This window comes from Neophocaena asiaeorientalis, unplaced genomic scaffold, assembly GCF_003031525.2.
Source record: "Neophocaena asiaeorientalis asiaeorientalis breed wild unplaced genomic scaffold, Neophocaena_asiaeorientalis_V1.1 scaffold236, whole genome shotgun sequence".
Lineage (NCBI taxonomy): Eukaryota > Metazoa > Chordata > Mammalia > Artiodactyla > Phocoenidae > Neophocaena > Neophocaena asiaeorientalis.
The window spans coordinates 376,841-399,631 of NW_020173418.1; the positions used below are offsets into that span (position 1 = coordinate 376,841).

Genomic DNA, 22,791 nt, shown 5'->3' on the forward strand with positions numbered 1-22,791 from the left:
ACTAATTCTGGAGACAGTATCAGGAGAGAGAATTGACAAATTTGACAGAAAATCTGATGGCACTTTCATTGTTTCCTTTATTGCAGATATGAACTTTTTTCATCTGCTGAAAATGGTAGACAGAGCTGAGTATCTTCCATCTGCCCATCAGATCCACTCTCCTTCTATTGTCCGGCTCAGTGTCCACAGGAGCTTACCTACATGGACAACATCAACATTTCCTCTCACCCTTGGCTTCTGGCTGGCTTCAGACAATGGGAAGGACAGGGAAAATCAGAGGGAGGAAAAGGAGTGAAGTCAGACAATTCTCACAGCCCTTCCCTGCAAAATGATTCTTGATGACTGCAACTCTCCACAGAAGCTCCTGTCATGGATCCCTTTCCATACTGCTCCCTGCATCTGCAGGTCCTGGTGACCCTCACCCTCAGAGGCCTACAAGTGCCTCCTCTGACTAGTTCCAAGGACTGCACCATCCCTGAATAAATTCCCTGTAAGCTACCCTAATCGAACAGCCATCTGTTCAGCCAGGGCTCTGACTGCTGCACTAGGGAAATGTAATAAATGAGCCAGGCAGCCTTGAGTGCTTTTTTGATGTTTGTAATCTTTATTTTAAAGTAAAATAAGTCATCCCAGTCAAATGATTTACCTCAGTAACATTTAGGTGTTTAGGCACCAGAAAAGGTAGAACAGTGCCAGTTTACCCACAGAGTTTTGAATTTAAGAGCAGAAGTAGAAAATTGAGCTAGGAGGGAACTGGTGTGGGAAGTTAGAGAAAGGGATGAGTTGGAGGTGTCACTGGAAGACTCTGTTGAGGTGATAATCTGGAGGAGATAGCTGGGAGTATTGGAAGTATCAGAGAGAGACATTTGAGATGAAGAATTAAAGGTGCAGTTACTGGTGATCCAGTCAGGGTGTAATGAGGCCTGAGTGTCAAATCTCAGGGAATTCTGAGAAGGTTGAAGGGGTGAGGGAGAGAGGAAGAAATAAGCCAGGAGCCCAGGTATTTAAGAATGAGATGTGATAACTGAGGAGCTGAGATGGGAGGAGGAGAGGTAGAGGTAGAGGTTGTACACCACAGGGGAAGAGATACTGAGGGAGGAGAGAACAGACATGAATTAGGAGCAGCATCTGGGCACAAGGAAGGTGCCAACACCACCTCCAGGCACGGAAACATGTGGGAAAGGAGAAAACAAAGCCTTTTGGTGGAAGGACTCAGGGCATCTAAGCTTCAGTGAGGCAACATGAAAAGGGAGCAGAGCTGGAATGCTGGCAGGGCTCCTTTCCTGGAAAGACTGGGGAGCGAGGGCTTCACTCGAGCAGTGAGTCAGGTGCACATGCAATTTCTGTGACTTCCTCAACCCAGATTTTAAAACAAAAATGGGTTTTTTGGGTCACTTTTGCTGACAAGGAATTCAAAGATAGCTCATGAAACTAAAGGACATATTTTCATAAACTTTCTCCTCACCTTTCTGGTTGTCACTTTACAAATATAGACTCTAAACTACAGAAAGGGTACACCTACCCTGAGGGTTCCAGGGACAGAAATGGGATCTCCTACATTATAGTTCTTGGTGCCCTGAGGATCTTAAACCTTTCAAAATCAGATACTTTATACAACCACTGCTTCTGAGCAGAGTCCCCAGTAAACATCTTCTTTTTCTTCATCTCATCTCAAGGTATTGCACACAGTAGACCGAAACTGAAGAAGAGGTTTTTTGTCTGAAGTATAGCCATGGTGTTGATCAAGCAGAACAGCTGAGACCTCAGCTGGAGCCCAGCTCCCTCTTAATCTTTGCTCTCATTGTCCTTGCTTTATGTTTAATGTTCCACAAAAGAATAGCATTTAGTAAGCGTTGACTGCACCACTGAAATCCAGCAGGTATGTAGAGCTGAATGTATTGACCACACTTTGGGGTAATTGATAGAAATAGCATACACCATTTTCAAAACTGAAGATTATTTTTCCAGGTTGGTAGATATTTAAAATATTATTTTAAAAAAGCACGTACGATTTCTGCAAGTCAAATATCTGGACTTTTAACTGATGACTTAAAAACTCCAGAGGGGGCTTCCCTGGTGGCGCAGTGGTTGAGAGTCTGCCTGCCGATGCAGGGGACACGGGTTCGTGCCCCAGTCCGGGAAGATCCCACATGCCGCGGAGCAGCTGGGCCCGTGATCCATGGTCGTTGAGCCTGCATGTCCAGAGCCTGTGCTCCGCAATGGGAGAGGCCATGGCAGTGAGAGGCCCGCGTACCACAAAAAAAAAAAAAAAACAAAAAAAAAAAAAACCCAAGAGAAAACCATTAATGAATAAAATGCAATTTTATATAATGTAAACTACTAAAAAGCAAGAGACTCACAAATTCTAAGACCCTTTGTCAAGGGACAGTATTTTTTTTAATACATATAATGTTTCCTTACACATTGTATGCCCTTCCCAAGAAAAGTATGCATTAAGAGGGTATACAATTTGAATGCTCATTATTTTAACATGAAAAGTGATTACATGAAGAAAAACTATTGATAGCCTCAGGAGAAGTGATATTTAAACAACACAAGCCATTTGGAGTGAATTATTGAATTTGTGTCTTTTCCTACAGAGCATAGCTTAGATGTATTTTGAGATATACATATTTTCCTGTGGTAGAATCTTGTGTAAGTTATCTTGTATTTACCACAATTTGCCAGCTTCACCCAAATAAGAGTGTGGATAGCAAAGGTGTCCATTCCAGAGCACCCCCATGGTAAGCACCTTTTCTTCTCCAAAGAGTGGTTTTGGGGTAGTATTCTACTGATGTTGGTGATGGGTCAAGTTTCCTTCAGTCTTCACACATTGTATATCTACTAATTCCATCCTATAACGACATGAACAACAAGGAGGTAGCACATCCCAACCATGCAGGAGACAACCATCATTGGGAAGCCCAACCTGAAACACAAAGAGAAGTGGATTATGGTGTCTGGTGTCTGCATAGTACTGTGAGATCTGGACTTATTATTATATTATGTTATTGCAAAAGAATGTGGCCTTACAAGCTTTATATATCCATAAAGGTAACTGTCTTTTATTTCTAGAAATCAAAAGTTGGGTTCAGCCTAGATGATATGGATGTGTGCCTCCATTAGATATCCCCCATTGTATCCCCCAAGTGAATGTCAGTTCATTTTGACAGCACCATTTTACAGGCACCACCAATGTCTATTCTGCCCGGTTCCTGCATCTAAAATGCAGTGGTGCCATATGAACACAAGCATGTAGGGGCCAGGACCCCAGAGTGGACATGGCTCCCTCAGAGCAGGTCCTCCTTTGCAGGAGCTGGCATCAGCTGCTCTCCCCCATCCAGGGCCTCCTCTCTGCACTGTCCTCCTGAGAGGGCCTGCTCCCAGGCTGCCCCCAGTCTGCAATATTCCTGGGTCCCTTCGGTCATGAAATTTTTTGCTGGGCAATCCGGTAGGGGGATGTCAGACTCTCATTATGTACCCTCATCATGGGCAGTCAAGGCACAAATCCCCACTGGAATTTTCAAGGGAACAACAACATAAAATATCAATGTATCTCTAATTATTAAAACATGCTTATATTAGTGCTTAGCAGTATGTGTGGCTGTTTTTTTTTTTTTTTTTTTTTTGGGACTGAGCCACCAGGGAGGCCCTGATTTTTTAATAAAGTAAGCTTAGGGACAATATAAACAGAAATTTTAAATGAGTTTTTAAAGTACCTGAAAAATTCCATGAAAGAGAATCCATATCCATGCTGCTCTGCAATTCCTGAACAAACCACATTTGCTGATGCTCCAATCAGTGTCCCATTACCTAGAATAAAAATTCAAAAAGTAAAATAAAATCTCAGTTTATCTTGGTGGTAGGCTCCTGTTCTCTTTTGTTCTATGATACTTTGATCATCTCACAGGCTTTTGATTGATGATTACTTTACTGTTCACTACCAAAGTGATTGCTGTGCAAATATTTGCAGGAACAAAAAAAAAAAACCATGAAGCTAATGGACATATTTTCATAAACTTTCTCCTCACCTTTCTGGTTGTCACTTTACAAATATAGACTCTAAACTATAGAAAGGGTACACCTACCCCGAGGGTTCCAGGGACAGAAATGGGATCTCCTACATTTTAGTTCTTGGTGCCCTGAGGATCTTAAACCTTTCAAAATCAGATACTTTATACAACTACTGCTGGCAAACAGAAAATAAATTCACTGCTTGTAAATATAGTAATTCATTTATGAATAGGGCTACTTCTGTTGGATGTGATAGGGAAGAGGAAAAGTTAAGGACAATTGGCAAATCACTGTGGGACGTGGTGACATATATCTTTCAGAGGAAAATGTAAGTAGGGTCAACATCCACAGGAGAGAACATGTGTCTTCAGAGCAGTAGGATCTCAGATGAGAACCACCATCCTTAGGACTCTAGGTCTGGACACCTACCAGCAAATCCTTTGTGTGGATGGAAAGATGGATGTAAACAACCATGATAATAAAATGCCTCTTTGGTTGGGCCTTTTTGACAGCACACATGATCTGCAGGGCAACTATGTGCATACACGTACACAAGTGCGGCCTCACAGTGAAGGATGTGACTCAAACCCAGCCCCCAACAGAGAGATGGGTTCAGGGAAGGGTAAATTTACTTAGTGAAGCCCATTGGCATCTTTCAATCCCCACCCACAGAGGTCAGTGTTTGGGGATGGGTGTGCGACCCAGGCTCAGCCAAGTTAGTTCAGTTCTGGCATTGTGCATTGCCGAGGACTATGAACTGTGAGACACGAATCTGTAGCTTCCAACAGCCCTCACGGGCCTGAGGGGCTGGTCTTTCTAAGACTGGACAGCAGAGCAGGAGGGCAAGGACCAAGGAAGCTGTGCCCTTCAGTGCTACATTGGTCCAGAACTCCATGCTGGAACACTGAGCACAGAGAGAAGTAAGGAATAAATAACCTCAGAGCCATGTGACCTATGAGGTTTCTCCATGGAGGAGGACCATGGCATCCATTCCGTTACCCATGAAAGGCCTTTGCAGGTGTCGTGTGAGTGCTCAGCTGCACACATGTCCCCTCTCCACTCAGTCCTTACACTCTCCTGAAACACACAGGCATCCAATCCGGTAGGATTCATGATGCACCAGGCCCACAGGCTGCCAGCGCAAAGCATCGTGAAGAGCCTCATATCGCTCTCCCTGCCTTTACTCCATGTAAAAGTTTGACTAGGGGGGTTTTGGTGAAAACTTCTGAAATAGCACGACACATCCATTTACATGATTTCTCTAAGGATTAAATATATTTGACATGTCAATAATATGACTTTAGATGTTAAGAGCTCAATAAAAACCTCCAGCGTCTCCCCAGAGCTCCGAGCCCACCAAGCCCAAGCCCCAATCTGCTTGTGGTCACTGTGTTTCTGATGCCCCATTTTGTGACAGTCCCCCTATTCCTCAGTGTAGTTCAAAGTGTATGGACCCATCCAGAGTTTTAGGAAGGGGGCAATGGAGGTGGGAGGGCAGGAGGGACAAGCCCATCACCAAGGAGAGAGGGACAGCTGCCCCATAGCAGGGGAGGGTGTGACAGGCCAACACCCAAGCTGCCTGCACAGGACAGACTTTAGAGTGGCCACAGCCAGCTAGGGAACAGAGACTCAGTCTTACAGCTCCAAGGAGCTGGATTTGCCAATAACCTGAGTGAGGTTGGAAGCAGACCCATCCTCAGAGCCACCAGAAGGGAGCACATCCTGCAGACACCTTGATCATGGCCTTGTGAGACTCTAAGCAGGGACCCAACTGAGCCATCCTTACCGAGAAGGCAAGAACTTGTAAGATAAAATATCCCCAAAGTTTGTCTATTTGTTATGGCAAGAACTGAGTCTGGATTTCCATCTCAATTCTGAGATCTGCCTCTGCTCCCACTTTCCCCCCACCCCAGACTTCCATTAGCTTCTTCCTAACTGACCAACCCTGAGCAGGCTCACCCTCTAACCCCAGTAAGCCACTCCCCATGGAAATCAGCTCACATCCTCCAGGGGCTCACAGGGAGCCTGTTAGTGGAGAGACAAGGCGTGACACCACGTGGGAGATGTGCAGTGGGCATGATATCAGAGAGGCAGAGAGAAAACGCTCAGGGGGCTGAGCATTGAGGTCCCCGTGTCCCCGTGAAGAAACTGAGGCGCAGAGAGGCAACATGCTGACTTGTTGGTGCTAGGAAGTGGGTGGGCCCAAGACTCGAACCAGGCATTCTGACTCCAGAGGAAGATCAAAGAGGGTAGGACTCAGGCTGCATGATGTAAGCCTGAGGCCTTTCTGTAGACAGCCATGCAGAGCATTTGAAGGGTTCCAAGCAGGTGGCAATGTACAAATTTTATGGCAGCACTGGTCCCAGCTAGGTACTGATATACCAATGTGCCCATCCAGTCACCCTGCCAACAAGCTGACTCTTGTTCTGGGGAGATTCCACACAGAGTCATCTTGCCTGGGTATTATTTCACAGGGTCTGACAAGTCTGCTACCACAGGGAAGCCAATGTTCCTCAGAGGGCCCTGCCTGCAGGCCTCTATCACAGAGCACACACATCAGTAGCTGGGCAGCATCTGCTCTGCCACCACAAACACTGCTACTCCAGGACTTAACATGGAGACTTCTGCTTCTGGACAAAACAGAACTTCACACATGATTCAGGGTCACATTCAGGAACCTGGGTGACTCTAAAAATAACAGGCAACACTTTCCTTCTCTTGTGTTGGGGATTAATGTTTGAAAAAATACTCCCTTTGCTCCCAATCAAGATGGCAGAGTCGGAGGATGGGGAACTCACCCTCCCCCACAAACACATCAAAAATACATCTACATGTATAACAAATTTCACAGAAAACCAACTGAAAGCTGACAGAAATCTCTTATACAACCAAAGCAGCAAGAAAGATTCACATGTAACTGAACAGGATAGAAAAAGAAAAAGGCATCATGAAGGGACTGGTCCCACTGGGCGGGAGTTGTGAAAAAGGAAAGGCCACACAGGTGATCCCTCTCCCTGGGAACCCCCTGCTTCTTTGCAGAGGTCTGCCAGGACAGATAGATGGACTGGAGGGGGCTGAACTCTACTCGCAAGGAGAGCGCATGTTGCTGCAAATGGCAATATTTCATTCTTTTTTAGAGCTGAGTAATATACCATTATATGTATATATATCACATCCATGTCTTGGCTATTATAAATAGTGCTTCTATGAACATTGTGGTGCATGTATCTTTTTGAATTACAGTTTTCATCTTTTCTGGATATATTCTATATATAGATTCTAGGGGTGCAATTGCTGTATCATATGGTAGCTTTACTTTTAGTTTTTAAAGGAATATTGATAAAGTTTTCCATACTGACTGCACCAATTTACACTCCCACCAACAGTGTAGGAGGGTTACTTTTCTCCACACCCTTCCCAGCATTTATTATTTGTAGACTTTTTGATGATAGCCATTCTGACTAGTGTGAGGAGATATTTCATTGTGGTTTTGATTTGTATTTCTCTAAAAATTAGCAATATTGGACATCTTTTCATGTGTTCATTGGTCATCTGTATTGGAGACCATGTCTACTTAGGAGAAATGTCTATTTAGGTTTTCAGCCCATTTTTGATTGGGTTGGATTTTTTTTTTTTTTTTTTTTTTTTATTTAGGCTGCATCAGGTCTTAGTTGCGGCACATGGGATCTTTTGCTGTGACATGCAGGCTCTTTGTTGCGGTGCCTGGGCTTTTCTCTAGTTGTGGAGTGCAGGCTTCTCTCTAGTTGTGGCCCACGGGCTCAGTTGCCTCCCAGCATGTGGGATCTTAGTTCCCTGACCAGGGATTGAACCCACGTCCCCTGCATTGGAAGGTGGATTCTTAACCACTGGACCACCAGGAAAGTCCCCTGGGTTGTTTTATTGATATTGAGTTCCTTTTTTTTTTTTTGCTTATAAATGTACCTTCCTCATTTTATTTTATTTTATTTTTTAACATCCTTATTGGAGTATAAATGCTTTACAATGTTCTGCTGTATAACAAAGTGAATCAACCAGAGGTATGCATGTATCCCCATTTCCTCTTCCTCTTGCCTCTCCCTACTACCCTCGCTATCCCACTCCTCTAGGTGGTCACAAAGCACCGAGCTGATCTCCCTGTGCTACGTGGCTGCTTCCCACTAGCTATCTATTTTATATTTGGTAGTGTATACATGTCAATGCCACTCTCTCACTTTATCCCAGCTTACCCTTCCCCCTCCCTGAGTCCTCAAGTCTATCCTCTATGTCTGTATCATTACTCCTGTCCTGCACCTAGGTTCTTCAGAGCCTTTTTTTTGTTTTAGATTCCATGTATATGTTTTAGCATACGGTATTTGATTTTCTCTATCTGACTTACTTCAATCTGTATGACAGACTCTAGGTCCATCCACCTTACTACAAATAACTCAATTTAATTTCTTTTTATGGCTGAGTAATAGTCCATTGTATATATGTACCACATCTTCTTTAGTCATTCATCTGTTGATAGACACTTAGGTTGCTTCCATGTCCTGGCTATTGTAAATAGTGCTGCAGTGAACATTGTGGTACATGATTCTTTTTGAATTATGGTTTTCTCAGGGTATATGCCCAGTAGTGGGATTGCTGGGTCATATGGTAGTTCTATTTTTAGTTTTCTAAGGAACCTCCATACTGTTCTCCATAGAGGCTATATCAATTTACTTTCCCACCAACAGTGAAAGAGGGTTCCGTTTTCTCCCACCCTTTCCAGCATTTATGGTTCGTAGATTTTTTTGATGATGGCCATTCTGACTGGTGTGAGGTGATACCTCATTCTAGTTTTGATTTGCATTTCTCTAATGATTAGTGATGTTGAGCATCCTTTCATGTGTTTTTTGGCAACCTGTATATCTTCTTTGGGGAAGTCTATCTAGGTCTTCTGCCCATTTTTGGATTGGGTTGTTTGTTTTTTTGATATTGAGCTGCATAAGCTGCTCCTATATTTTGGAGATTAATCCTTGGCCAGTTGCTTCATTTGCAAATATTTTTTTCCCATTCTGAGGCTTGTCTCTTCATCTTATTTATGGTTTCCTTTGCAGTACAAAAGCCTTTAAGTTTCATTAGGTCCCATTTATTTATTTTTGTTTTTATTTCCATTTCTCTAGGAGGTGGGTCAAAAAGGATCTTGCTGTGATTTATGTAAGAGATTGTAGTGCCTATGTTTTCCTCTAAGAGTTTTATAGTGTCTGCTCTTACATTTAGGTCATTAATCCATTTTGAGTTTATTTTTTTGTATGGTGTTAGGGAGTGTTCTAATTTCATTCTTTTACCTTTGGCTGTCCAGTTTTCCCAGCACCACTTATTGAAGAGGCTGTCTCTTCTCCATTGTATATTCTTGCCTTCCTTATCATAGATAAGGTGACCATATGTGTGTGAGTTTATCTCTGAGCTTTCTATCCTGCTCCATTGATCTATATTTCTGTTTCTGTGCCAGTACCATACTGTCTTGATTACTGTAGCTTTGTAGTATAGTCTGAAGTCAGGGAGCCTAATTCCTCCAGCTCCATTTTTCTTTCTCAAGATTGCTTTGGATATTAGCAGTCTTTTGTGTTTCCATACAAATTGTGAAATTTTCTGTTCTAGTTCTGTGAAAAATGCTCTTGGTAGTTGAAAGTGGGGTGTTAAAGTCCCCTACTATGATTATGTTACTGTCGATTTCCCCTTTTTTGGCTGTTAGCATTTGCCTTATGTATTGAGGTGCTCCTATGTTGGGTGCATAAATATTTACAATTGTTGTATCTTTTTCTTGGACTGATCTTTTGATCATTATGTAATGTCCTTCTAAGTCTCTTGTAATAGTCTTTATTTTAAACTGTATTTTGTCTGATATGAGAATTGCTACTCCAGCTTTCTTTTTTTTTTTTTTTCGGTATGTGGGCCTCTCACTGTTGTGGTCTCTCCCGTTGTGGAGCACAGCCTCCAGACATGCAGGCTCAGCAGTCATGGCTCACGGGCCCAGCCGCTCCACAACATGTGGGGTCTTCCCAGACTGGGACACGAACCTGTGTCCCCTGCATCAGCAGGCGGACTCTCAACTACTGCGCCACCAGGAAAGGCCCTCCAGCTTTCTTTTGATTTCCATTTGCATGGAATATCTCTTTCCATCCCCTCACTTTTAGTCTGTATGTGTCCCTAGGTCTGAAGTATGTCTCTGGTAGACAGCATATATATGGGTCTTGTCTTTGCATCCATTCATCCAGTCTACATCTTTTGGTTGGAGCATTTATTCCATTTACCTCTAAGGTAGTTATCAATATGTATGTTCTTATTACCATTTTCTTAATTGTTTGGGGTTTGTTATTGTAGGTCTTTTCCTTCTCTTGTGTTTCCTGCCTAGAGAAGTTCCTTTAGCATTTGTTGTAAAGCTGGTTTGGTGGTGCTGAATTCTCTTAGCTTTTTCTTTTCTGTAAAGGTTTTAATTTCTCCATCAAATCGGGATGAGATCCTTGCTGGATAGAATAATATTGGTTGCAGGTTTCTCCCTGTCATCACTTTAAATATGTCCTGCCAGTCCCTTCTGGCTTGCAGAGTTTCTGCTGAAAGATCAGCTTTTAACCTTATGGGCTTTCTCTTGTTTGTTAATTGTTGCTTTTCCTTTGGTGCTTTTAATATTTTTTCTTTTATTTAATTTTTGATAGTTTGATTAGTATATGTCTAGTCATGTGTCTCCTTGGATTTATCCTGTATGGGACTCTGTGCACTTCCTGGACTTGATTGACTATTTCCTTACCCATATTAGGGAAGTTTTCAGCTATAATCTCTTCAAATATTTTCTCAGTCCCTTTTTCTTTCTCTTCTTCTTCTGGGACCCCTATAGTTTGAATGTTGGTGCATTTAATGTTGTCCCAGAGGTCTCTGGGACTGTCTTCAGTTCTTTTCATTGTTTTTTCTATATTCTGCTCTGCAGTAGTTATTTCCACTATTTTATATTCCAGGTCACTTATCCATTCTTCTGCCTCAGTTATTCTGCTATTAATTCCTTCTAGAGAATTTTAAATTTCATTTATTGTGTTGTTCATCATTGTTTGTTTGCTCTTTAGTTCTTCTAGGTCCTTGTTAAAAGTTTATTGCATTTTCTCCATTCTATTTCCAAGATTTGGGATAATCTTTAATCTCATTACTCTGAATTCTTTTTCAGGTAGGCTGCCTATTTCCTCTTCATTTGTTTGATCTGGTAAGGTTTTTGCCTTGCTTCTTCATCTGCTGTGTATTTCTGTGTCTTCTCATTTTGCTTAACTTATTGTACTTGGGGTCTCCTTTTCACAGGCTTCCTGTTTGTAGTTCCTGTTGTTTTTGGTGTCTGCTCTCAGTGAGTAAGGTGGGTTCAGTGTGTTCTGTAGGCTTCCTGATGGTGGGGACTGGTGCCTGTGTTCTGGTGGATGAGGCTGGATCTTCTCTTTCTGGCGGAAAGGACCACGTCCAGTCGTGTGTTTTGGTGTGTCTCTGAACTTATTATGATTTTAGGCAGCCTCTCTGCTAATGGGTGGGCTTATGTTCCTATCTTTCTACTTGTTTGCCATAGGGTGTCCAGCACTGTAGCTTGCTTGTCATTGAGTGGAGCTGGGTCTTAGTGTTGAGATAGAGATCTCTGGGAGAGTTTTCACCATTTGATATTACATGGGGCTGGGAGGTCTCTGGTGGACCAATGTCCTGTACTCAGCTCTCCCTCCTCTGAGGCTCAGGTCTGACACCCAGCCAGAGCACCAAGACTCTGTCAGCCACTCAGCTCAGAAGAAAAGGGAAAAAAAGAAAGAAAAAGAAAGAAAGAGAGAAAGGAAGAAAGAAAAAAGAAAGGAAGGAAGGAAGGAGGGAAGGGAGGAAAAGAATGTTATTAAAATAAAAAAATTATCAAAAAGTAAATAATTATCAAAAGTAATTTAAAGAAAGAGAGAAGGAAATAAAGCAACCAAACCAAAAAACAAATCCATCAATGATAACAAGCACTAAAAACTATACTAAAAAAAACAAAAACAAAAAAGGACAGTCAGAATCCTAGGACAAATGGCAAAAGCAAAGCTATATAGACAAAATCACAGAAAGAAGCATACACATACACACTCATAAAAAGAGAAAAAGGAAAAAAGATATATATATTTATATAAAGGAAGGGAGCAACCAAATCAATAAACAAATCTACCAATGATAATAAGCTCTAAATACTAAACTAAGATAAACATAAAACCAGGAACAAATTAGATGCAGAAAGTAAACCCCAATTCTACAGTTGCTCCCAAAGTCCACCACCTCAATTTTGGGATGATTCGTTGTCTATTCAGGTATTCCACAGATGCAGGGTACATCAAGTTGACTGTGAAGAGTTAATCCGCTGCTCCTGAGGCTACTGGGAGAAATGCCCCTTTCTCTTCTTTTGTTTGCAGAGCTCCTGGGGTTCAGCATTGGATTTGGCCCCACCTCGGCCTGTAGGTCACCTGAGGGTGTCTTTTGGGAAGTCTGAGGTCTTCTGCCAGCGTGCAGTAGGTGTTCTGTAGGAGTTGTTCCACATGTAGATGTAGTTTTGATGTACTTGTGGAGAGGAAGGTGATCTCCACGTCCCACTCCTCTGCCATCTTGAAGGAGTCTCCTCCAGATTGGCTTTTCTTCACTCCACATAATCCTCTGGAAATTCATCAAGGTTGTCACTTGTATCAGTAGCTCATTTATTTTTTATTGCTGAGTAGCTTTCCCTGGTATGGATGTATTGTATCACAGTTTGTTTAAATATTTATTGTTGAAGGACATCATATTTGTTTCTACTTTTTGGCTATTATACATAAAGCTTCCATAAACATTTGTGTACAGGTTTGGGCGTGAACATAAGTTTTTATTTTTCTAGAATAAATTCCTAGTAGTGTAATTGCTGAGTTTTATGGCAGTTGCAGGTTTAGTTTTTTAAGACATTGCCAAACTGTTTTCCAGAGTGATGGCCATTTTACATTTTCAACAATAATGTCTGAGTGATCCATTTTTTCCAAATTCTGGTCAGCATTTGGTGTTTTCGCTATTTTTTATTTTAGCCATTCTTATATGTGTGTGATGATATCTTATGGTTTTAATATTTTTTTTGATGTGGACCATTTATAAAGTCTTTATTGAATTTGTTGCAATATTGCTTCTCTTTTATGTTTTGGTTGTTTGGCTGCCAGGCATGTGGGATATTAGGTTCCTGACCAGGAATCAAACCTGCACCCCCCTGCCATTGGAAGGCAAAGTCTTAACCACTGGACTGCCAAGGAATTCCCTTATCATGGTTTTAATTTGCATTTTCTTAATGGTTAATAATGCTGAACATCTTTTCATGTGCTTATTTACAATTTATATGTCCTCCATTCCATATGTATATTTATAAATTCTATAGACATAGATATAAACAAAAAATCTTACTAAGATTTTGGTAGGAATTGCATTAAACCTAAATATTAATTTGGGGACAGTTTACATCTTTACTATGTGGAGCCTTCCAATCCATGAACACTGTATGTCTTCCCAATTATTTGGATCTTCATTAATTTCTTTTATAAGCGTATTGTAATTTCAGCTTCAGTATTTAATTTTTTGAGTGATTCTAAATAGTATTGTATATTTAATTGTGGTATCCATGTGTTCATTGCTAAAATTGATTTTTGTATGTCTATCTTGTATCCAGTGACCTTGCTGAGCTCACATATTAGTTATATGGTTTTCTGATTTTTTTTAAAAATAGATTCCTTGATATCCACCAAGACAATCATGTCATCTATAGTAGGAACCATTTTATTTCTTCCTTTCTAATCTGTATACCTTTTATTTCCTTTTCTTGCCTTATTGCACTAGGCAGATTTTCCAGCACTATGCTGAATAAGAGAGGTGAGAGCAGACATCCTTGCCTTGTTCCCAATCTTAGGGGACAAACATTCAGTATTTCAACAGTAAGTATGAGGTTATCTGCAGGGTATTCGTAGGTGTTCTTTACCAAGGTAGTGGTATGCTGAACAATTTATGTAAAGAACTACTGAGACAAAAGTATAATATTTGCACATACACACACACACTGAAGAGCGCATCCCCATTTGTGCCTGGCTGTCAGTGCAGGGCATGGAGCCAATCTAATCTGTTGCTGAGCTGGACCTGGCTTTGTTTCACCTTAAGTTGAATTCAATTTCCCACCAGCTGCAAATGTTTTGAGGGTGGGATGAGGAGTTCTCTGAAACAGAGATATGAGCAAAGGAAGATTATGGGTTTCTGGCTATATAGCTGAGTTATCAATTTTCTAACAGGTTTATAACCTGCTGATTGCTGAAGATTCTCTCTGAAGTTCTGTCCTGGCTGTCCACCCTTCAAAAGGTGGCTCTCTGCCCTGTCCCCACTTCAGTGTAGTCTGCAAAGGCCCAGCATGTCTCTGAAGCTTTTCTCTCATTGGTTCTGCAGCATAACCCACTTCACTGCACACTCTACAAAGGCACTAAGAGATTTCACTTAGCTTTTCTGTTCTTCAGGAACCATCTAGAAAATGTCCCATCCCCACTTAACTAAAAATTGGCTTTGATTTCTTTTGAAGCTGTTACTAGCTTTGTAATGTACCATGTATTTGTTTTCTCTCCTTCACTGCCTTACCTCACTTCCTCCCTCAGTCTTCCTGCCTTAGGAGTACATGTCCCAATAAATCTTCAGCATGCAAACTTGCCTCAACCTCTGCCTTCTAGGACACCCAGGCTAAGGAAGATTTTTCTTAAGACGTATTTGAATTGTTCTTAGCTCTTAGTAAAAAGAGCAACCAAAAGGTACTGAGAGCAGATCAGGAAAGACTTTTTGTTTCAAACTATTTAGTGAGTCACACCCAATTTATAGAACAAACCTCCTCCATATTCATTCTATATGTTCTGGGAGAATCTGAACTAGCCCAGGAGGCTTCTCATCCTTTGAGACCCAGCTCAAAACTTCCCCTCTGGAGAGTCATTCCTGACTTTCCCCCAGTCTCCCTGGTACCCCCTGAGCACTCTATGCACATGGCAATGAGAGGATACGTTTATGTTATAATCTTAGCTTAGGTGACTGTCTCCCCACTCTGAAGGACAATGCCAGGGTATAGAAGATGCTCAATAAGGTCTAATGAACAAAATTCCACACAGAGGACACATTTCCAGGTGTCTTTGGATTCTGTCTCTACCACTGATATTAAATGTAGCTTGAATGCAGTTATTGCTTTCCCTGGGGCTGATCTCAGATGGGGGCCATTTTAACAACCCTGCAGTCAGAACGTGAGGCCTCAGTTGCTGGATTAGGTGAATTAGCTCTCCAGAAATCACAGAAACTTCACTGAATGACACTAATCTCCCTTTACAAACAAGAAGATAAACTAAAAAGAAGGCTGTTGATCTAATAGTTGAGACAAATCAAAGAACAGAGAAAGATAGACTATCTAAGAATATCTGAATGTAAAAATAAAAACTTAAAAGGTATCTAGTGTGTTTATCTAAGATTCTCACAATCCTCTTGTATTCCCAAAGGTGATTAGGCCTCCTTCCGAATACAATCACGTCCAAAGCCTTTGTGTTTACTCACCAGAGGTTAGTCTCTCCCAACATTTCTCTAATTGGCTGTTCAATGACTCCACAGGACAACATACTCCTCCAACCAAAAAGAATTTTTAAAAATCTTTCTTCTTACTCTTAGGTTAGAGTCTCTACTTCTTAGCTTACTCATTCATCACTCCACCCCCCAACACACACTCCTTAAAAAGGGAATAAGAAGCTGCCACTGAGGATGGTTTCTGATTCAATATCTGTTTCTAAACCTAAGCCACATCTGCATTCAGTGTGGGAGCAGGTTAACTTTGAGATGTCATAATGATCATCCTCAGGCCACACACTTAGAATGTCAGGGGCAGTTCTGCATAAAGTGAGAAGTGACAGGCCTTGCAGAGGAACTGAGTATGCCTAGAACTGCTCCAGTCAAAGGTGAAGATGGGTTTCCACTCAGGAAATCATCTGGACTATTCTTAATTTACTTTCAATTTGGCATGCATTAATTATCACTTCAGGCTCACCACAGTGTCAGGGGGCCCTCCCTCAAATGCATTAATACCCCCTTACCTCCCAGGCAGGCACCGAAGGCAAGGGCATACATGAGTGGTGGCACAGGCAGGCTGACCTCAGGGTCTCTGCTCAGGTTCAGGAGCACAGGAATCTGTGGAGGAAAAGCACACTGATATCAGGTCCATGGAAGCCCAGAGGAGTTTCCCATTCTATGACCAACTTGCAAAATCCAAAGCACTTTTTTAGCAGTCAAACTGTATGGAGCACAGGATGTTCAAAAGGAAATAAAAGCAACCTTTGGAACCCACAAAACCTTGAGTTTGAGACCATCAGTAAGTCTTTGTTTCCATCCACATGACCGATTGGTCCCCCTTCTCCTCAGCTCCTTCTCCAGCTGCTGCTGTGGATTCCTAAATGGGGTGAAGTCGCATAGAATCTAACACAGTGTTTGGGACCACAACCATCTAACCAGTATTTATTAGCCCTGCCGTGGATCAAGTCCTACACTAACTCCATGCATACATCATTTTATTTAATCCTCAAACTTCCTCCAGGTGTGTATGTTATACCTTCAATTGATAGATAAGGACATCGAGACATGGAGAGACACAGATCTTGTAAGTGGTTAAGCCAGAATCAGTTCTCTGATTCCAAACTGCATGCAGGTAAACCGGTGCTAAACCATTTCTCACCACTGCCTCTGTGCAGTCACCCCACTCCTGCTGATGTTCATGATGTAACAAGCATCAGATTCAATGACTAGGAAGTAGTATTCTCTAGTAAATCATGGCAACATCCAGTGCATCTTTCTAATAGGGATAAATTTCACATTATAGTAATTAGTGAAACACGTAGCAGTTGTGACGGTTCTGTGTGAAATTTGTGTTCCCAGGACATGCCCCCTTGTGGCTCATGTTGCTAATGAAGGACAGAAGGAGATGTACTCATTGGACCTGTTTCCAGCACGCTCAGGAGATGTTAGTCCATGTTACCACTGTTAGGTACCTCAGAGCAGCCCATTAGAGGTTAAGGAGGGACCCCTGGACCTGCTGCCTTGGAGCAGTTGCCTTGTGTGAACCTCTGTAAAGAGCAGGAAGAGGAGGGCTCCAACAGTAACCCATCTGGAAAGGACTACCCAAAATCACAGACAGAAAGATAAAAACAATGTGGAGATATGTAAATGACATGTGATTTCATTTGCTATAGAGAATTAGGGGACAACAGAGCTACACTCTACTGGACACCAGGTTTCCTGATGTCATAAAAGCAACACCTCATTGCTTATTTGGGAAGATTGGATCAGTCCCCATCCTTTTATCTCTGCAATAGGACTTCACTTGCATGCCTTCTGCAGTGGTCTCCAGTGAAACAGACAGATCTACTTCCCTACCCCACTGACTCTGGCCTTGGCCAGTGGCTTGTTTGACCAGTGGGTGGACTAGACAGAAGCACCCCATGTTACTGTAAGCCTCTCTGAAGCTTCAGGTTCGGCTATGAGAAGAGCAAATCCCAGGAAGTATTGCCACCTCTTGGTGTCCCCAGAGGGAGGACATGTGGAAGAGCCCCATAAGCGCCAGCAGAGCCCTGACCAATGGGCTGTGGCCAACCCACAGACCTATGCACCTACGGTACACACTCCTCTTCTAGTCCTGCCAAAAGCTCTCCAGAGTTGCCTTGTGGGGTCTGAGAAAGAGCCCTTCCTATTAGCTGGGTCCAAGGAGAATTTCAATTCACTTTTTCATTCTCGGTAGCCCCAAATAGTTACTGGAAGAGAAATGAGTAACATCCTGGGAAGTCTACTTCACAAAGAAACAGAAATTCCTGTCAGAAGGGTCCCCTGAGCAGTCCCCATGGCAAATTTCAATCCTTGCTTCTGTTGTCTCATGATGAACCCAATTATTGTCACAGAGGAAATTTCAGACTTGAAGTCTTGGTTCTTTGGAGAAACGAGCAAAGTAGGGCTTCTCCCAGCACCTAGTCATCAATGAGCAGAGCAAACACACACACAGTGTGGCCACCAGGCACCATACACACCAAGCAGCATGTTGTCATAAAAGGCCAACCTCCACCCTAAAGGACTTCTTGTGCTAGTTGGCTCAAAGAAACAGACTTGGAACAACTAAGCACAGGATGCTGGGCCCTTGTCAGGGGTACTGAGGTGTAAAAGTTAGAAGGGGTCCTTGACCCTAGTGCTACTAAAAATCAAGACAACTGTTCCTGTGCACATGTTCCAAACCATATAGTTACAAGTACCAGATTCTGTTATAGGCTGATGGCTGCAGAAATATATCCACCCAAAAAAGCCCTGGGAGAGGTCTAGAGTCCTCTAAAGAAACGTCAGCAACATAGTGGAACAAAAAACTCGAGAATAACCACAAAAGCAAAGGAAAACAGCATTGGTCAGGTCCCCACTCCACACCCTACAAGAATGGGTTGTTGTCTCACTGGCTTTATACCAGGTCCCAGAAAGCTTCATTTTGCCTGCATCATCCCATTCCCCAAGCCAACATTGCTCAGCACCAAGTGGGAACTTCCTATTTAGAAATAATTCCCCTCTCTGGGAAACAGAAAGCAGGATGAGCAAACCTACTTCCCCAGCCTTTCAGGGAACTGCACAAAGGACCCACCTTTGTTTCACCCCAGCCAGAAACTGTCAAACCTGAGTTGTATAGAAGCAGTTAAGAACAAGGAAGAAAAGCAGGGGCTACCAGTGTCAGCCTCACACTAGGAGTTACTATGGTTTCCAGCGACCTGCTCTATAGATGATTCTGGTAGCTTTCACCACTGAAGAAACCAATGACCAGCACAGCTGCTGCAGACCTCCCGAATATTTTACTGGTTTATGCCCCACAAGTATTTGTGTTCACTGACACAAGCCATCTGAGTCCCTTCCCAATCCCTCATGCAAGGCCCCACCATAACCTGGGACCAGGACCAGTAGCCAGCCCACACCAGCAGCTGTGAAAATGAAAGATATCAGCCTAGAATCCTGGAGGTGACCACCCCATGGTAGCTCCTCCAGCTGTGCTCTTATGAACCACTGGACTGACACCAGTCACTGACTTCGACTTGCCATTCCTGTGGCAAGATCTTGCAGCCACAGGACTGTACCACAATAGCCAAGGCCCTCACAGTTGCTTGTGGGCCCCGGTTCAGCTCTATGTCTTGTCACTGGCTTATACTACTCTGCTCACCTGTAGCTAACCCCTCCAACTGTACACCTGCATGACCCCAGTCTGACTCCCAAAACTAGTCTCCACCGCCATGTACCCATGGCAAGAACCAGCAGCTATGGAAGTATGCACCAAGAGCAGGGCCCCTGCAGCTTCCAGTGCAACTACAGGTGGCCTCAGTCCTTGCTGCTTCACCAGAACCCCATCAGTATATGCATGTTTGTAATTGGCCCTTGCCACCACACAGGCACCTGCTGCTGGCCCCTGCAGCCAAGTGTATGTACACCACTAGCTCTGATAACCACTTTTATCAACCCTGGTCCCTAGCTGCAGGAACTGGAGGCACCACTGTGGACCACAACAGTCCTTGCAGTCTCTGTGGACCATCCACCACTCACCAAAGACCACACAGTATCAGTGATGTGGACTCCATCATGCTGAGCCAACAAATCACCATGCACCCTGGAACTAGAGCTTCCACATGCCCTCACAATTGGTGTCCTGTGCTCAGGTCATGGTACTCTCAAGCATGCCCCAAACTGCAGGTGAAGCTATTTTCCATAAAGTCTGGAAGAGATGGCTGCTTCTCCACATGTACAGATACTTGTGCCAGGCTACAGGAAACAAGAAGAATCAGGGAAACATGACTCAACCAAAGAAAGAGTGTAAACTTCCAATGACTGACCCCAAATAAATGGAGATTCAGGAATTGTCAGGCACAGAATTCAAAATAATTGCTCTAAAGATGCTCAGAGAGCTACAAGAGAACTCAAGTAAACAATTTAGAAAAAATAGGAAAACAAAACAAGAACAAAATGAGAAGTTCAACAAAGAGACAGAAAATATTAAAAAGAACCAAACAGAAATTTTGGAGCTGAAGAATACAATGACAGAACTGAAAAATTCAATAGAGAGCTTCAACAGCAGACTGGATTAGCAGAAGAATCAGTGAGCTCAAAGACAAGTCATTTGAAATTATCCAATCAGAGGAGCAAAAAGAAAAGAGAATGAAGAGAAATGAAGAAAGCCTACAGAAGAAAACCTATGTATCATTGTAGTCCCAGAAGGGGAAGAGAGGAAAGGGGGCAGAAAACTTACTTAAAAGAAATAATGGCTAAGAGCTCCCAAATCTGGAGGAAGATTTTGATAATCCAAGTTCATGAAGCTAATAAATCACCCCAAAATTTCAATCTAAAATATTCTTCTCTAAGGCACATTATAATAAAAGTGTCTAAAATCAAAGACAAAGAGAGAATTTTAAAAGCAGCAAGGGAAAATAAATTTCTCTCATATAAAGGAATCCCCCACAAGGCTATCAGTGGATTTCTCAGTAGAAACCTTAGCAATTCACAAGAGAATGGGATGATATATTCAAAGTGCTGGAAGAAAAAAAACCTGCCAACCAAAAACACTTTACCTAGCAAAGCTGTCCTTCAGAACTGAAGGAAAGATAAAGACTTTCCCAAACAAACAGAAGCTGAGGGAGTTCGTTACCACTAGACCAGCCTTGCAAGAAATGCTGAAGAAAATTCTTCAAGTTGAAATGAAAACATGCTAATTAATAACATGAAAAAAGGAAAGTATAAAATTTACTGGTAAGTATACAGTCAAATTCAGAATACTCTAACACTGTAATGGTGATATATGAATCACTTAATCCTAGTATAAAGGTTAAAAGATGAAAGTATTAAAATATCTATAGTTACAGTAACTTGTTAGTGAAAACACAAGATTAAAAGATGTACATTGTGACACCAAAAACATTAAATGTAGTGTGAAGTAAAATATTAGATTTTTTGTATGCAATTAAAGTTGAGTCATTAGTTAAAATAGACTGTTATAAGATATTTTATTAAGGCTTCAGGTTAACCACACTACAAAAACCTATAGTGTATACACACAAGATAAAGAGAAGAGAATGAAAACATACCACTACAGAAGATTATCAATTTACAAAGGAAGACAACAAGAAAGATACAAAGGAACGACAAAATAGCCAGAAAACAACAATTAACAAGACAGCAATAGTAAGTCCTTACCTATCAACAATTACTTTAAATGTAAATGGATTAAATTCTGTAATCAAAAGGCACAGAGTGGCTGAATGGATTTTAAAAAAGAAAAACAAAAAAATGAGAAAAAACAAGCCCCAACTATATGCTGCCACAGGACACACATAAGCTCAAAGTGGAGTGATGGAAAAAGATATTCCATGCAAATGAAAACCAAAAGAGAGCAGAAGTAGATTTTTTATGTCAGAAAAAATAGACTTTAAGTCAAAAACTGTTAAGAGACAAAAAAAGTCACTATATAATAATAAAGAAGTCAATTCATTGATAGCTTTCACAATTGTGAATATATGTGCATCGTACATCAGAGCACCTAACTATATTAAGCAACTATTAACAGATCAGTGGATTTCAATGCCCTATGTAAAGAAACATCATCCAGACAGAAAATCAATGAAGAAATATTGGGTTTAAACTACACTTTAAAATAAATAGTCCTAACAGTCGTATACAGAACATTCCATCCAATAGCAGCAAAATGCACATTCTTCACAAGCACACACTGAGCATTCTCCAGGATAGATCATACGTTAAGTCACAAAATGAGTCTTAAGAAATTTAAGAAGAAAGAAATCATATCAATGATCTTTTACAATTACAATGGTGTGAAACTAGACATCAATAACAAGAAGAAAGCTGGACAACTCACAAATGTATGGAAATGAAACCATATGCTCCTGAAGAATCCGTGGGTCAAAGAAGAAATCAAAAGGGAAATCAAAAAAATATCTAGACAGACCTTCAAGATGGTGGAGGAGTAACACAGCCTAAATGGGGCTAGTGCACCACAGCTATCCAGGAGGGAGTTTGGGAAAAAGTCTGGAACTGCTTAAGAGGCAAAGGACCATTTTTTCAGGGTGTGTGAGGAGAGCGGATTCAGACCACTGCCTAAACGAGCTCCAGAGATGGGTGAGAGATGGGGGTATCAGCATGGACACCAGAGATGGGCATGAAACACTAAGGCTGCTGCTGCAGCCACCAAGAATCCTGTGTTCAAGCACAGGTCACTATCCACACTTCCCCTCCCAGGAGCCTGTGCAGCCTGCCACTGCCAGAGTAGCACGATACAAAATTAATGTACAGATATCTCTTGCATTCTTATACACCAATGATGAAAAATCTGAAAGAGAAATTAAGGAAACACTCCCATTTGCCATCCCAACAAAAAGAATAAAATACCTAGAAATAAACCTACCTAAGGAGACCAAAGACCTGTATGCAGAAAACTATAAGACACTGATGATAGAAATTAAAGATGATACAAACAGATGGAGAGATATACCATGTTCTTGTATTGGAAGAATCAACATTGTGAAAATGACTATACTACCCAAAGCAATCTACAGATTCAGTGCAATCCCTATCAAACTACCAATGGCATTTTTCACAGAACTAGAACAAAAATTTCAGTTTGTATGGAAACGCAAAAGACCCTGAATATCCAAATCAATCTTGAGAAAGAAAAACGGAGCTTGAAGAATCAGG

At 41.9% G+C, this 22,791-nt stretch overlaps 1 protein-coding gene across 4 annotated transcripts in view; it reads right to left on the bottom strand.

Moving 5' to 3' along the window:
- Positions 1–2,303: 2,303 nt before the first annotated feature.
- The window catches only part of OCA2 (OCA2 melanosomal transmembrane protein), a 229,999-nt gene continuing 209,511 nt past the window's right edge, over positions 2,304–22,791 (bottom strand). For 3 of the 4 annotated variants that reach the window (XM_024747301.1, XM_024747303.1, XM_024747302.1), the window contains exons 22-24: positions 16,122–16,215; positions 3,720–3,813; positions 2,304–2,929 (exon numbers count right to left, since the gene is read on the bottom strand). In XM_024747301.1, the coding sequence (XP_024603069.1) occupies positions 2,845–2,929; positions 3,720–3,813; positions 16,122–16,215 (273 nt within the window). In that variant the 3' untranslated portion in view covers positions 2,304–2,844. The remainder of the gene's footprint in view (positions 2,930–3,719; positions 3,814–16,121; positions 16,216–22,791) is intronic. The other variant, XM_024747300.1, reaches the window with a different exon arrangement.